General features: G+C 41.5%; 1 protein-coding gene across 5 annotated transcripts; it reads left to right on the forward strand.

The window, feature by feature from the left end:
- Nucleotides 1–134: 134 nt before the first annotated feature.
- Nucleotides 135–14,950, forward strand: LOC142382519 (uncharacterized). 5 transcript variants are annotated; one of them, XR_012769936.1, is made up of 5 exons: nt 135–409; nt 4,582–4,935; nt 8,912–9,286; nt 13,193–13,374; nt 13,467–14,566. XR_012769936.1 is itself a non-coding variant. In XM_075468507.1 (5 exons), exons 1-5 carry the CDS (start codon nt 238–240, stop codon nt 14,703–14,705), a joined length of 1,053 nt encoding a protein of 350 aa, XP_075324622.1. In that variant the 5' UTR covers nt 135–237; the 3' UTR covers nt 14,706–14,950. The 5 variants fall into 5 exon arrangements, 4 of the variants coding, with proteins under 4 accessions (XP_075324622.1, XP_075324614.1, XP_075324604.1 ...); XM_075468507.1 differs by lacking the exon at nt 13,467–14,566 and adding an exon at nt 14,649–14,950 and having other exon boundaries at nt 13,193–13,287; XM_075468499.1 differs by having other exon boundaries at nt 13,193–13,287; nt 13,448–14,565.

Consider the following 14,950-nt stretch of genomic DNA (forward strand, 5'->3'; position numbering starts at 1 on the left):
ATAAGACAAATACACAAACTGAAAAATTAGCTTAAAGAAATGGCATCTATCTATCTATCTATCTATCTATCTATCTATGTTTGTCCGAGCCAATCACAATGTACTCCTATTCAGCCATATTGTGTGACGTAATCAGCAGACGACGGAACCCGAGCCGCTCTGGTGCCTGCACCGGACTCAGCTGCTGGACGGTGTGTTAGCGTGTCTGAGCTGAATATCTGAGTGTGTGCAGCAACAATGTCTTCAGTTCAGCATCTGAGAGAGTTTATCAGCCAGCGACTAACTGCTGCCGCCGAAGAAATATTCTCAGAGTTTGAGAAAACCATCGTCCAGTACGAGGAAGAGATCGGCCGTCAGCGCAGACTGCTGGATATCAGCTGGAAACCGCAAATAAACTTCCACAGAGTGGGTAAGTAAGGCTGTGTGGAGGAACAGGGCTGCAGCTCTGAGCTCCGCTCCGGTTCTGTTGGGCTTTAACGGGCCTCATCCTGAATCCGCTGTTTCTGTCAGCCTGAACGGCTTTTACATCCTCCGCTCGAGGCAAGTGAGCAGACGTTCGTCTTTCCCTGATTTAAAGTGCGCCCGTATTACAGAATTTATAGCAAATGCAGGACGTCCACGATACGGAGCGTGCAAATATTTTACTCAACTGTAAAATCCTTTTGATCCATAATTTCTGACAGAGGTTGATACACTTGAACTTAGGACCATCCTGACTGTTCACTCACTCAGTATCAAGCTCATTCACTGTATCATTTTGGAGAAATTCAGCCTCAAAGTTCATTATTTTGCAGTGAAAAAGGCATTATGCGCGATATTTACGCTACTGTAAAATTCCTTTCATCCATAATTTCTCAAAAAGGCAATGCCCTTTTCACTTCAAAATCATGAACTTTGAGTCTGAATTTCTCCAAAATGATACAGTGAATGAGCTTGATACTGAGTGAGTGAACAGTCAGGATGGTCCTAAGTTCAAGTCTATCAACCTCTGTCAGAAATTATGGATCAAAGGGATTTTACAGTTGAGTAAAATATTTGCACGCTCCGTATCGTGGACGTCCTGCATTTGCCATAAATTCTGTGATACGGGCGCACTTTAAATCAGGGAAAGACGAACGTCTGCTCACTTGACCGCAGTAAACAATTAAAGAGGCAATAAAACCTGGCTCCTGAGGACTGCCAGCCGTGCACAGCAGCCGAATGAAGCTGACACCCCAGCCACATGAAAAATTCAAGCAAACAGATTGATCGGTTAGTGCTCCGTTTGTGCTGCTTTCATCTCTGAGATGTTATGAATTATAATTTCGGCCGATGACGTCACCATCCCCCCATCTTGCTCCAAAACAAACCAGAGTGGTCTACTTTTTTAGTGCTCCATTTGTGCTGCTTTCGTCTCTGAGTTACGTTTTACTTTCAGGCGATCACATGACTTCACTATATGTGATCGCCTGAAAGTAAAACATAACAAAAGAATTAAAGTAAAACTAGATTTAGTTTATTGATTTGGAAAAATCTCAAAAATGAGAAGTTATCAGATAGTATTTTGTTTTCCAAAATTAACACATATAACCCTTGAGTGACATTCGATGACGGTAATGCTCCAATTTCCTTGCCAACCATCAATAAACTCAATAAAAAAATACTGACTCTGTAAAATATAACTTCATTATCAGGCTAATGTGACTGTTATTTGCAGAAAGAGATTATAAAAAACAAACTTACCTTGTGTTCTTTCCTGCGTTAGCAACATATCCAGCAACTTCCCCCTGACTGAATTGGCGAAAAGAACTTACTGGAATAAAACAGAACGACTACAACCTGCAGCAGATGAAATTCATTGTCCCCTGATCAATATAGTGAAGTCATGTGATCGCCTGAAAGTAAAACGTATCTCAGAGACGAAAGCAGCACAAACAGAGCACTAACCGATCAATCAGTTTGCTTGAATTTTTCAGCTTCACTCAATTCACCCTGAATTCTAACATCTGGGTAATGTTCCTACGCTCAATCTGTTGGATCACCTTCTAAAATCACATCTAGATCCATTTCTAATCTTCATGACCAGATGTTAAACATTTATGTCCATTGCAAGTAAAATAATCTGAGCATGAACCAATGCTGCAAACCTCAATGAGCTGAAGCAGCGTTGGAAAGAAGAGCGGGCCAAGATTCCTCCACAACCATGTGAGAGACTGATAACGTCACACAGGAAACCGTTACTTCAACTTACTGCTGCTGAAGCTGCTGCTACAAGCTGCTGGATCAGGGGTTCACTTAGTTTTTGTTCCATAAATAAAGACACAGTGGCCCTCATTTATCAAACTTGCGTAAGACGAAAAACGTGCGTAGGTCGTGTGTACGTTCTTTTCTGCGCAAAGGTTTTGCATTTATCAAATCCATCGTGAGCGCAGGAAAGATGAAATCGCCACGACAGGTCTGAGGCCGTGTACGCACTTTTCCATTTTGACTTGTGGTGACTGCAACACAGCAGCGTCACTAGTGCGTGCCTCATGAGTCGCAACAAATCCCTAGGTTAAAATTACAGACTTATCACTTTAAAGAAGGCCCATGTTTTATTTGACTTCAACATAAATATAAACATAAACGCAAATTAAATAAATTAAACAAGTACAACTCCGTAATTGGAAGAGTGATGGCTCATATTCAACCGCGCACCCTCACACCGAACAGGAGAGGCGCTTTAACACTGCGCATACGCGCACGCGTGCCACTGTGGAGAGGTGTATAGGGCTCCTAAAGCTGGATCTGTCTCTCGGCTGTGGGGGGAACCCTATCCGCTCGAAAAGGTATGCAATATTATTATTGCATGCGGGGATCTCCATAACATTGCCCAAAAAAATGGAGTGCCATTTCCAGATGTACATCCAGAGGACCCCGTACCCAGAGATCCCTACCACCAGCCTGCACAGCCAAGAGGCTCAGGAGGAGAGAGGAACTTATTCAGCGATTCTGACTTTTGGTAAGCATTCTGTTATTCAATGAAAAAAGAAAGGAGAACAACGATTTCTTTCAGCATTTATTCTGTGACTTCAGTGTTTCATTTATGTCTTTCAATGTAGGCTACTGTCGATAGATTGCATGGTGTGTGTTAAAGCCATCATCCACTTCACGATCTCTGTTTGTCTTTCTAGGACCTCTGTGGTTAACACGGCTGGCCGGTGTGACGCTGCAGACCGGGGGGCAGAGGCAGGCAGAGGCTTCGGATGTTGACGGGCCGTGTATTCGTTGCGCGGGTCAGGTTGCCCGGATGCCATTTCGGATTCATCTGTGAATGAAAAATATTAGTTTGATTAGGGACCTCATTTGTGTTGAATATTAAAGCAACTGTGTTATTTAAACGTCTTGGGTGTGCAGTCATTCTTACCATTCTCAAGCTCTGACATGGGCGCATCAGTGTCAAGTTTCCCTGGCACGCCCGATGAGGACGTAGCTCCGATCAGGCCAGCCACCCTCTCCTCCAAGGCACTCAAATCCAAACCCCCCCCGTTTGTGACATGCTGCGTCGGACAGCTGCGACCTTCTTTTTTTGGCCAATTTCATATCGGACCACTTCTTCCTGATCTTATTGGAGAAAAAGTAAAACATCGTTCAATTTTAGATTTCATTTATTCTGGAGTTTATCACATTTTATTGACCATCACAGTAGTGGAAAATACATAACTCGTCCGGTCTGCGATTTACATCGCCAACGCTGTTGACAGCCGTCCCAGCTGTTAACAGCGTTGACAGCGTTTCTTTGCCGCCTTTCGTCTATCCATGTTGCAAATTCTAGAGGTGCGGCCTCTCAACCCCCTTTTGTAGAAGGCGTGGTTAGGATCATTACGATGGATTTCGGCCGCCGGATTTATCAACAGCCGCTCGGTTTTACGATGGGATTGGTGTGGTACGCATGTTCTGTAAATCTCACTTGAGCCTCTGCGTACGACGAGTTCTCCGCTCATATCAACGATGCTTTCTACGACGGCTTGATAAATGAGGGCCAGTGTGATATGTAACGAGTTTTAACACCTTCTGAGGAGCAGATGATTGTTTTAGCACCTTAGAATTAAAAGATTATGTAAATCTGATGTATCTGAAACAAGCTAACAAACCTACTTTTCTGCTCACCAGCCAGTTGATTGTTGCATCTCTGCTGTTAAGAGTGTTAAAACTTAAGATTTTCTCGTATCTGTGCACCTAAATAATTAGTCTCATTCACATTAAGTTTCACCCTCATATCTGTGGAATCCTTTTTATTACTTATAACTAAATCAAGTCAAATTTATTTATATAGCACATTTTGTGTACAAACAATTCAAAGTGCTTTACATAAAATAAAAGCATTGCAGCAGGGAGTGGAAGAAGCATTAAAATACATAAAAGAATATAAAGAGAAACAAATAAAATAATTTAAATGAATTTAAAAACAAGCAACAGTCCAGATAAGTTAAAAGATAGCGTGCAGATTTCATGCATAGACACATGAGAAAAGAAATGTTTTTAACCTGGATTTAAACTACAGTCTTTGTTATTTAGTGATGGTGTAAATAACCATTTCCTTGTGACCTTTTGTCTTTCCAGAGCTCCCACAGTATTATCTCTGTGAGGAAGAGATTCCTGTTAACCTTGAGAAGGACTCCAGTCTGGACCAGGAGGAACCAGAACCTCCACAGATTAAAGAGGAACCGGTGGAAGTCTGCACCAGTCATGAGGAACAGCAGGAGACTGAAAACTTTAAGGTGACCCTAACTAATGAGGAAAGTGACCGTAGTGAAGCAGAACCAACAAATGTCCAGCTCCAAGATCAGAGCCAAGATCAGGAAGGAAGTGGGCGTGAATCAACTGGAAATGCAGAGCTGAGGCCAAAGAAGAGGCGTCACAGTAACGATGGAGACAACTCTTCCATGTCAGAAAGTCACCGTAACACCGCGAAAGGTAAAGCATCTTTAAAACTTTAATAATGAATCAGCAAGACGTTATTCATCACCACAGGGGGTTTTACATGTTACAGCCGCATCACAGAAAACAGACTCAAAACCAGCACCATGTACAGTAATACTTACACACAGATATAATCTGAAGATGGTGTTACACACACAGTCTGTGGGGGAAAGGAAAATGTGAGGCTGAACAAGCTGGGAAGGACATTTATAGACGGAACAATCTGTTGATGACACAACCAGCTTACAGGGAATATATGTTGGAAATACAATAGAAAAATACTTTAGTCGAATTTCGTCATCCCATTCGAAACTAATCCCAATGCAGGGGCCATTTTGAAATATCGTAGGGGGCGCTACAGAGTCAGTCAATGACTCCCCAAAAAAAAAGTCCGGATTTGCCATGTCGTCGACTGGCAGGTTGTCCCTGGCGAATTTCATGAGTTTGAGAACCTTTTACAAAGAATAAGAAAAACTAGAAAGCTGCAAGCAGCTGTATGCGGGACCCAGATGTGCGCACGTTGGGGCATGCGTTGGACGTCGTAGTCGCGCAGCTCTGCCCACACGCACCATACCCTCTGCGTACGTACGAGCACATAATAACCTGGACAAGTTTGGAGCTGTTACCATTAGAGACCGACCGATATGGGTTTTTCTAAAGCCGATGCAGATACCGATATTTAGCGGTCAGAGTCAGCTGATGGCCGATGTGACCTGCCGATTTTTTTTGGGCCGATTTTTAGGGCCGATATGCTATCGTATTATCCTTAATTAGCATGCAAACAAACATACTAGTAAGAGGAGGCACAACACTTGTAAACTTCACACGATTTATTGAAAATTGAACAACTGTTGTTGAAAAAACAACATATGAATTAAATATAAAATAAATAAATACCAACTGTAATAATATAGTTACTATATAACTACATATAATAAACATAAAAATAAATATGAAAAAAAATATATTAGTGCTGCAAACACACGACCAACATAAAAAATGATGTAAACAAGGAGGTTCAAGTTTTACTATTTCAGTTTCACAGGCATGTTTTATGCTTCTTGTTCTTAATACTGCCAGGAACTTCCATGCGTTAAACGTTCTTATGTTTGCACATACACTTTCCTATGTTTCAACAATATAAAACTCCGTCTCCCAGCATGGTGTGCAGGAAACCGGAAATGGGAACTAGAAAACATCCGTTTGATCGCTCTCAACTTCACAATCAAATCAAGCGATATACATCGCGAAAAACAAATTGACATGGGATGACAATGTTTTAAAACGTTCACTTGTTATTTGTGCGTCCTCTTTTTGTTAACATTTCACTTAGATTGTCCGTTACTTCAGTTTAGATCGTAACATAGCAGTCCCCAGCAGGGGTCTAAATTAACTTTTTTTCTTTACATTTCCAGCCAAAATGGCTAGTGGATATTAATCTTTCTAGCCAAACACACACTCACTAATGGGTCGAAGTGGCTAGTAAGTTTTATTTTTTACCAGCCAAACTGAATTTTCAACAGCATTTGACCGGTTGGCTGGTGTTAATTTAGAGCCAGCGTTGAGGGGGCTTGCATAGTCGGCGCATTCCCAACGCACTCGTAACCACAACGCTAAGCAACTTTCATTTCTTCTTCAACTCCAATGCAGTTGAAAACAAATGGACATGGGATGACAATGTTATAAAGCATTCACATGTTAGATTAGCGTCCTCTTTTTTGTTATATTTCCACTTAGATTATTGTTACTATACAGTGTTTCCCGCAGGAAATTGCTTAGTCAAGGTGGTGAGTCGTCAGCCGGGACCAGGGGTTTTGCGCGGATAGCGTTCCGTCGGGTGTCTTTTAATGTCTGAGCCTGCCAAAGCATTATTACTTCGGTTTATAAAAAAAAAAAAATTAATAAGAAAATCGGCCGATGCCGATTGATTAAAAAATAGCATAAATCGGCTGGCCGATCGATCGGTCGGTCTCTAGTTACCATTAAATCTGTAGTAGGAGTTCGATCGAATGTGAGGTGTGGAAAAAATAAGACGTTTCCAACCCCCAGCAGGTGGCGCTATGGATGGATGTCACTATGATAATATGTACGCGTTCAGGCTGGGTCCAGCAGTCACCGTATGGGACAGATTGGATAATGTATGTGGGAGTTATAAGCCACTTAATTTTTTGTGCCGAGTGATGGCGAGTCATCAAACTTTTCCACGGCCACGCCATTTAAGTTTTGAAAAAGTTTCCCCATGATTTTTTTCCCCCCATGTCTTAAGAGTACCCTGGCCAAGTTTGAAGTCTTTAGCATTAAATCTGTAGGACGAGTTCGATCATATGCGAGGCGTGTAATTGGTCAAAAATGGCCCGAAAACTCACTTTCCATCCAAAATGGGACCAACGTGGGACCATGGCGGCAAGAGACTTTTTTGTGCGTCTGGGCATGATGAATGAGTGTACCGAATTTCATTGTTCCACGTGACGAGTTTTAGAGTACCTTTTGCAAAGAAAATAATAACTCCTTCAGTTACAATGGGGTCATTGCAGTTTCACTTCTCGGTCCCTAATAATAATAAACTAGAAAATTTCGGAAGAAATTTTGATGGGTGCTTTTTATGGCATTTTCAAAATTGCCTCGTTAAGTGCTGTTTAATGCATTTTCCCTTTGCATTGTGGGTATTTTCAAACTTCCCCTCACTATCAGTTAAAAGGAGAAAAGCAGATCAGATTAATAACATTAAGCTGTTAAAACAGGGCATCCATCTTGGCTCTGCCCTCATAAGCAGTCTTAGAACAGAGCAGGCTAACAAGGCGTTGCTACGGAGACGGAACCAGCTGCGGCTCATCTGTGTTAGACAGAGAGCAAACTGACATATGTGCACACACTATGGCTTCTTAAAATTGGACTTTAATTTTGACTGCACTGTCTCGAACAAACGGTCGCTGTTCGAAAAGTAAAAGTCGTATCCGAATAATTCTTGAACCGTCAGCGCCGGAAGAGATAGCAGAAGCCAGCGGTGTAATTTTTATTCGGCTACAATGTATTGCTCGTTTGTTATGGGATTTGAGTGGGAGATCCACCTCGGCCGAGATGTAGGCTTCCTAAAACGTAAACTGCCGTTGTGTCAAAGCTGTATAATGTATCAACAAACCCTTTGGTTCAGTTAAAACAGAGAGTGTCCTCTCACATATAAACTTTGAATGATGTCTGTGTGATTCAGTATAGCTGAGTTATGACGCCTCCAAAATAGGGCATATTTGGGCTCAACGAGGTCGTTGCGCACGCAGCGGTGTGCTTTTTACGTCAGTCGGACCATCGGTGCTTGATTAGTAAAATTCATGACGGAAACTGGAAAATAATAAGAGTCTGGCAACAAATAATTTGAGAAAATGTCAGCAGACACTGTTAAAAACACAGACACTCATAAAGCTTTCACAAAATCTTTGTGTCTTCTTACTTTGATTTACTTTATTTATTAGTTTGTGTGTCATGAGGCTGTCTTGATGCAGTCTGTCACAGTAAGCATGATCTAAACCAGCCTGTGGCTTTTATATAAATGTTACCTGCACAGAACCTGATATCTGAGACTCTGATTGTCAATCAAGCTAAAAGCAGTTATCAATGAGATCACTGTATCTCTTTTGATGGTTCGAATGATCGTCCTTCTGGAGCTGAGGAATGACCCGGCATGCTGTGCTGGCTGCTCATGCACCTTATTCCTGTAACCTGCCACTCAGAGCGCTTCAAAGGACAGGAAGAGCGTACGAGCACGTGCACTGTTGTGTGAAGGTCTCATTTACTCATCAAACCTTCAAAACTTCAGGCTCAGTTGGACATATAATTAGTCTCATTTGCATATTTTACGGTTCCCCACATATCTGTCGAACACTGTCGACATTTCAAACTAAAATATTTTTTTGTCAGATCTTAGATTCATCTGTCATCGAGTTATTAACCTTTGGTTTTGTCCCTTTTCCCCCAGACCTCTCACAACAATATGTCTATGAGGAGGAGGAGATTCTTACTGACCAGCAGTTCTTTAACCACGAGAGCAACTCCAGTCTGGACCAGCAGGAACCAGAACCGCCACAGTTTAAAGAAGAGCTGGAGGAACGCTGCACCTCTCAAGAGGAAGAGTGGCTTGAACTGAAACAGGAGACTGATATCTTATCGGTGACTCCTACTTATGAGGAAAGTGAACTAACCAGTGACCAGCTCCTCTCTCAGAACTCCTCTGTAGCTGAGAGACAAGAAATGGAAAAAAACTTGAGAGACGAAGAGTCTGAATCAACTCAAAATGCAAAGCAAAGGTTTTATGGAAGGGACACACTTAAAATGCATTTGCAAATCCACACAGGTGAGAAGCCGTTTTCATGTTCTACATGTGGGAAAGCTTTCAGATCCAACAGTAACTTAACCGCTCACATAAAAGTTCACACACATGAGAAGCCATTTTCATGTGAAACATGTGGTAAAGGTTTCATACAGAGTGGTAATCTGCAGCAGCACATGAGGACTCACACAGGTGAGAAGCCGTACTCGTGTTCTATATGTGGGAAGGTTTTCAGCTACAGCAGTAGCTTAACCACTCACATAAAAGTTCACACAGGTGAGAAGCCATTTTCATGTTGTACATGTGGCAAATGTTTCATTAAGAGTTGTAATTTGCGGCAGCATGTGAGAACTCACACGGGTGAGAAGCCTTATTCATGCAAAACATGTGGCAAATGTTTCAGTCGGAGTGGAGGTCTGCGGCAGCACATGAGAACTCACACAGGTAAAAAGTTACAGTCCTGAAACATCGGTAAAGAAATAATGTGAATGACTTTAATGGATGCCAAGAACAACCATAAATCCAGCTGGGACGCTGTGTAAAATGTACATAAAAACAGAATGCAATGATTTAAGAAGCTCATATTCAAATCTTTATTCACAATAGACTAGAGAACATAAAATGTTGGGATGGGGCAACAAAAGAGATCAGACAAACTGTGTATCACATAACAAAAATAGGTCATGTTTTGGGGAATCCTCCTGATCATACAAACTGTGCAAACACTGGGTCAAAGTGCATAATGACCACAGGTTCCCAAACAGTGGGTGCCACCAATGGGCTGGCTTGGATAAACTCTGAAAACCCATTAATCCAAATGACAAAAGATCTCTGCTGTAGAGTTTAGTTGAGTCTGCTCTAAAACCTGGTGGAGTCAGCTCCAAATTCAAATGAGTGTCGGTCTCCTTTTGGTTATTAACTGTCAAATGATGTTGTCTTCATTGTCTGCTGCTGGTTCATCTTCTGCTGTTCAAAGCCGCTCTGCAGTTAAAATTCAGATTAAATCGCATTTGTCCCACAGCGACTTGTCTTACGTTTTATGATTACATAGCTCACCCATCCATCCATCCATCCATCCATCCATCTACTGCTTCTCCGGGGGTCAGGTCTCGGGGGCAGCAGCTTGACCAGAGAAACCCAGACGTCCCTGTTCTCGGCCACTTCCTCCAGCTCTTATGGGGGAACCCCGAGGCCACTCCTCCGAGTGGGACGGGCCCGTAACACCTCACCAGGAGGCATCCTAACCAGATGCCCCAGGAGGCATCCTAACCAGATGCCCCAGGAGGCATCCTAACCAGATGCCCCAGGAGGCATCCTAACCAGATGCCCCAGGAGACATTCTCACCAGATGCCCGAGCCACCTCATCTGACTCCTCTCGATGCGGAGGAGCAGCGGTTCTACTCTGAGCCCCTCCCGGATGACCGAGCTTCTCACCCTATCTTGTTGGGTGAGAACTTGTTGACGGAGATTGGCAGAACTTTGGGGAAACTTGCTGTTTCATTCACTGGTGTTTACTGGAAGTAGCTTTGAGTATTATGAAAAGCGCTATATAAAACCGATCTATTATTATTATCACTGCATCCTGAAAGGCAACGACAATTCCCAAGTGTGTCCACTGAAGCACACTATTTAATAAAAAAACAAAAAAAAGGTAACACGATATACTTATCGTGCTATAACAATATTCTAAGTGCAACCCCTGGCAAAAATGATGGCATCACCGGCCTCAGAGGATGTTCATTCAGTTGTTTCATTTTGTAGAAAAAAAGCAGATCACAGACATGACACAAAACTAAAGTCATTTCAAATGGCAACTTTCTGGCTTTAAGAAACACTAAAATAAATCAAGAAAAAAACAATTGTGGCAGTCAGTAATGGTTACTTTTTTTAGACCAAGCAGAGGGAAAAAAAATATGGAATCACTCCATTCTGAGGAAAAATGATGGAATCATGAAGAAAATAAAAAAGAACGCTCCAGCACATCACTAGTATTGTGTTGCACCACCTCTGGCTTTTCTAACAGCTCGCAGTCTCTGAGGCCTTAATGAACTTAATGAGTGACAAACAGTACTCTTCATCAATCTGGCTCCAACTTTCTCTGATTGCTGTTGCCAGATCAGCTTTGCAGGTTGGAGCCTCGTCATGGACCATTTTCTTCAACTTCCACCAAAGATTTTCAGTTGGATTAAGATCCGGACTATTTGCAGGCCATGACATTGACCTTATGTGTCTTTTTTCAAGGAATGTTTTCACAGTTTTTGCTCTATGGCAAGATGCATTATCATCTTGAAAAATGATTTCATCATCCCCAAACATCCTTTCAATTGATGGGATAAGAAAAGTGTCTAAAATATCAACGTAAACTTGTGCATTTATTGAAGGTGTAATGACAGCCATCTCCCCAGGGCCTTTACCTGACATGCAGCCCCATATCATCAATGACTGTGGAAATTTGCATGTTCTCTTCAGGCAGTCATCTTTATAAATCTCATTGGAACGGCACCAAACAAAAGTTCCAGCATCATCACCTTGCCCAATGCAGATTGGAGATTCATCACTGAATATGACTTTCATCCAGTCATCCACAGTCCACCATTGCTTTTCCTTAGCCCATTGTAACCTTGTTTTTTTCTGTTTTGGTGTTAATGATGGCTTTCGTTTGGCTTTTCTGTATGTAAATCCCATTTCCTTTAGGCGCTTTCTTACAGTTCGGTCACAGACGTTGACTCCAGTTTCCTCCCATTCGTTCCTCATTTGTTTTGTTGTGCATTTTCGGTTTTTGAGACATATTGCTTTAAGTTTTCTGTCTTGACGCTTTGATGTTTACAGGGTGATTCCATCATTTTTTCCTCAGAATTGAGTGAGTGACAAAAGACAAAAGGACATGTTCGTGAAAAAAGTCGCCTCCTGCTGTGCCTAATGGACTTCTACAAGTAGAAGAACTCGCTCTGCTGACTGAATGAATGAGGAAATCAAATGGTGTGTGTGGCTGAAAGAGGGCGGAGACAGAAAGAAACTCGAGGTTTCTTGAATAAAACCTGGTCCCGACCAGGTTAGGTTCAGAGAGTCTGTTACTACGGTAACTGACCAAGAGGTTAAGTTACCTCTCTTTGTGAAACAGGCTGGAGTTACCCCTCTTTCTCGGGGTTGAGTTACCTCCCTTTGTGAAACGGAAAACTCAGAGTTTCCCTCATTTCAGGGTTAATCAACTCAGAGTTTTCACTAAACCTGCTACGTGAAACGGACCTCTGGACAGGTAACCGGTGCATCACAGGACCACACAGAGACGAACGAACCCATCCACGCTCACACTCACTCCAAGGGTCAATTGAGTCACCTGACAGAGTTTCTGGTTGGTGGGAGGAAGCTGGAATATACAGGGAGAACCAAGCCAGGATTTGAACCATCAGCCCCTGTTTCATTGTCAGAATTTGATATATTTTCTTAGTTTTATTGTGAATTAAATGGTTTAAGATTTCAAACTGATTTCATTTAGTTTTTATTTAGATTTCTCACCGTGTCTCAACTTGTAAGAATTGGGTTGAAATTGTCAATCATTGTCGTTAAGATTAGAGCTGTTCTGTCTTCTTACGTTTTCATTTCATTGTATTCTCAGGATTGTCTGTACTGAACAACTGATGTTGTTTCTCCTAACTCTGACAGCATATATACATATTATTAGAACTTCTTTTGATGGAAAATGTAAAATCATTATATGTTGCCCAAGATAAAGCCGCTTCTCTGAAGTACATGTGAACATTTAATGCTCCTTATTACTCTTTCTGTAACATTACCAGTGGATCAGTGCCTTTTTATCATGAAGATATATATATGTTTTTTATTATATATATATATATATATATATATATATATATATATATATATTATCATATTAGTAATCTTTTTCTTGTGTCTGTGTCTCTCTCCAGAACTCGCTCAGCAGATTGTCAGTGAGGTGATACATCACAGATGTACAAGTCAAACACTTTTCCCACATTGGAGAATCCCTGTAACACTGATGCAGGTACAAGTTCTGTAAAATATCTGGAGGGTTGTGGGAAACCCTTTAAGAATAACTTCAAAATCAGAGAACATTACATAATCAACACAGGTGAAAAGCTGCACTCTTGTTTTTCATTCTATAATATAAAGGAAACAGTGAGGATTTCCCTTTCACTTCACAGATAATCTGTGTTCTTACAGCAACGTCACGATTCACAGTCCCAACAACAAAAATCTAACAGAGAGAAACTGTTGAGTTTAAAGGCATATTGCGCCTGAATTGCATCAGCTGCATGAGTCGTTGCAGAGTCATCCGGCAAAATGTTGCTCTGGGTGTAGATCCAGGAGACATTCTCTGATACCGAGGGGAGGAGACTGCTGTGGTTTTACATCACCTGCTGCTGTAACTGAGCCCGGAAACACTTTGAGGAATGTGTGTTTGTTACAGTGATACTCCATCAAAGCCTCCAATGACATGTTGATTATATTGGTTAAAGATTAAAGAGTTTGTTGAAGGAGAGTGATATCTTTGCTCCAACCCTCACCTGTGGTCACAGATCTGGGTAGTGACCCAAAGAATGAGGTGGTGGATACAAGCAGCTGAAATGAGTTTCCTTCAGAGGGGGGCGGGGCTCAGCCTCAGAGATAGGGGGAGGAGCTCCACCATCCGGTGAAAGCTCGGAGTCGAGCCGCTGCTCCTCCACATAGAAAGGAGTCAGCTGAGGTGGTTCACCTGGTTTGGATGCCTCCTGGGAGGAGGCCCCGGGGCAGAACCAGAACTCACTGGAGGGATTATGCTGCTTATGGAGAATATTGCTGGAAACATAAATGTACCCAATGACGATGTTTTGTAATTCATAAGTTTGTCATTTCTTACACTATCAATGACTCATGTTGTACCAGAGGGGCATGGACTCAATCTGTGTCCAATAATGATGATAAAAGATAAATAATAATGTTATGTGCTTTACAAAATCACAAAATCATAAGTGACTTCTGTGTTGTTAAACTCAAACACTTACCAGCTCTGTCAATGCTCCCACTTGCACTTTTAGAACTATTAAGCCCAAAGAAAAGGTTTTATTTCACGCAGCTGTCTTGTTATGTCATCTCTGGTGTTTATATGTCATCTCACCTCCACACAAAAACAGCTGCTTCATGTTGATATCAGTCATGATAGGGTCTACATGTGTGTGTATGTGTATGTATATATATATATATATATATATATATATATATATATGTATATATAGTAATTAATAGCATTACATTTTCAGAAAGTTATTTTTCTTATCAAACAAACTTGCATATTATCCATTTATAAGAATTAATTAGATTTTACTTGTTTTTTTTATTGATCATTATGTTTCTTTTGTTCCATAGGAGTATTATGTAGGGTGTAAAGTTGGTGTAGAGTCCCAGTCATCCAGCTCATGGTAATCCCCAGAGCTTGAATAAGGACAGCTGTATTTGTTCTTGAAGACGTTTCCTCTCTCATCTGAAAGGCTTCTTCAGTCCTAAACTACATAATGGAGAGTATCAGCCGAATAGCAGACAGTCAACCTGACCAGCATCCGTGTTATTTCAGTCATTCTCACCTATTCATTGTCTACAAGACTATTTATCTTTTTAAATGTCTTCAAGATCCAAGAAGAAGTCCAGCTGCCCTTATAAACCCCAATAAA

Source organism: Odontesthes bonariensis, chromosome 1 (genome assembly GCF_027942865.1).
Source record: "Odontesthes bonariensis isolate fOdoBon6 chromosome 1, fOdoBon6.hap1, whole genome shotgun sequence".
Taxonomy (NCBI): Eukaryota; Metazoa; Chordata; class Actinopteri; order Atheriniformes; family Atherinopsidae; genus Odontesthes; species Odontesthes bonariensis.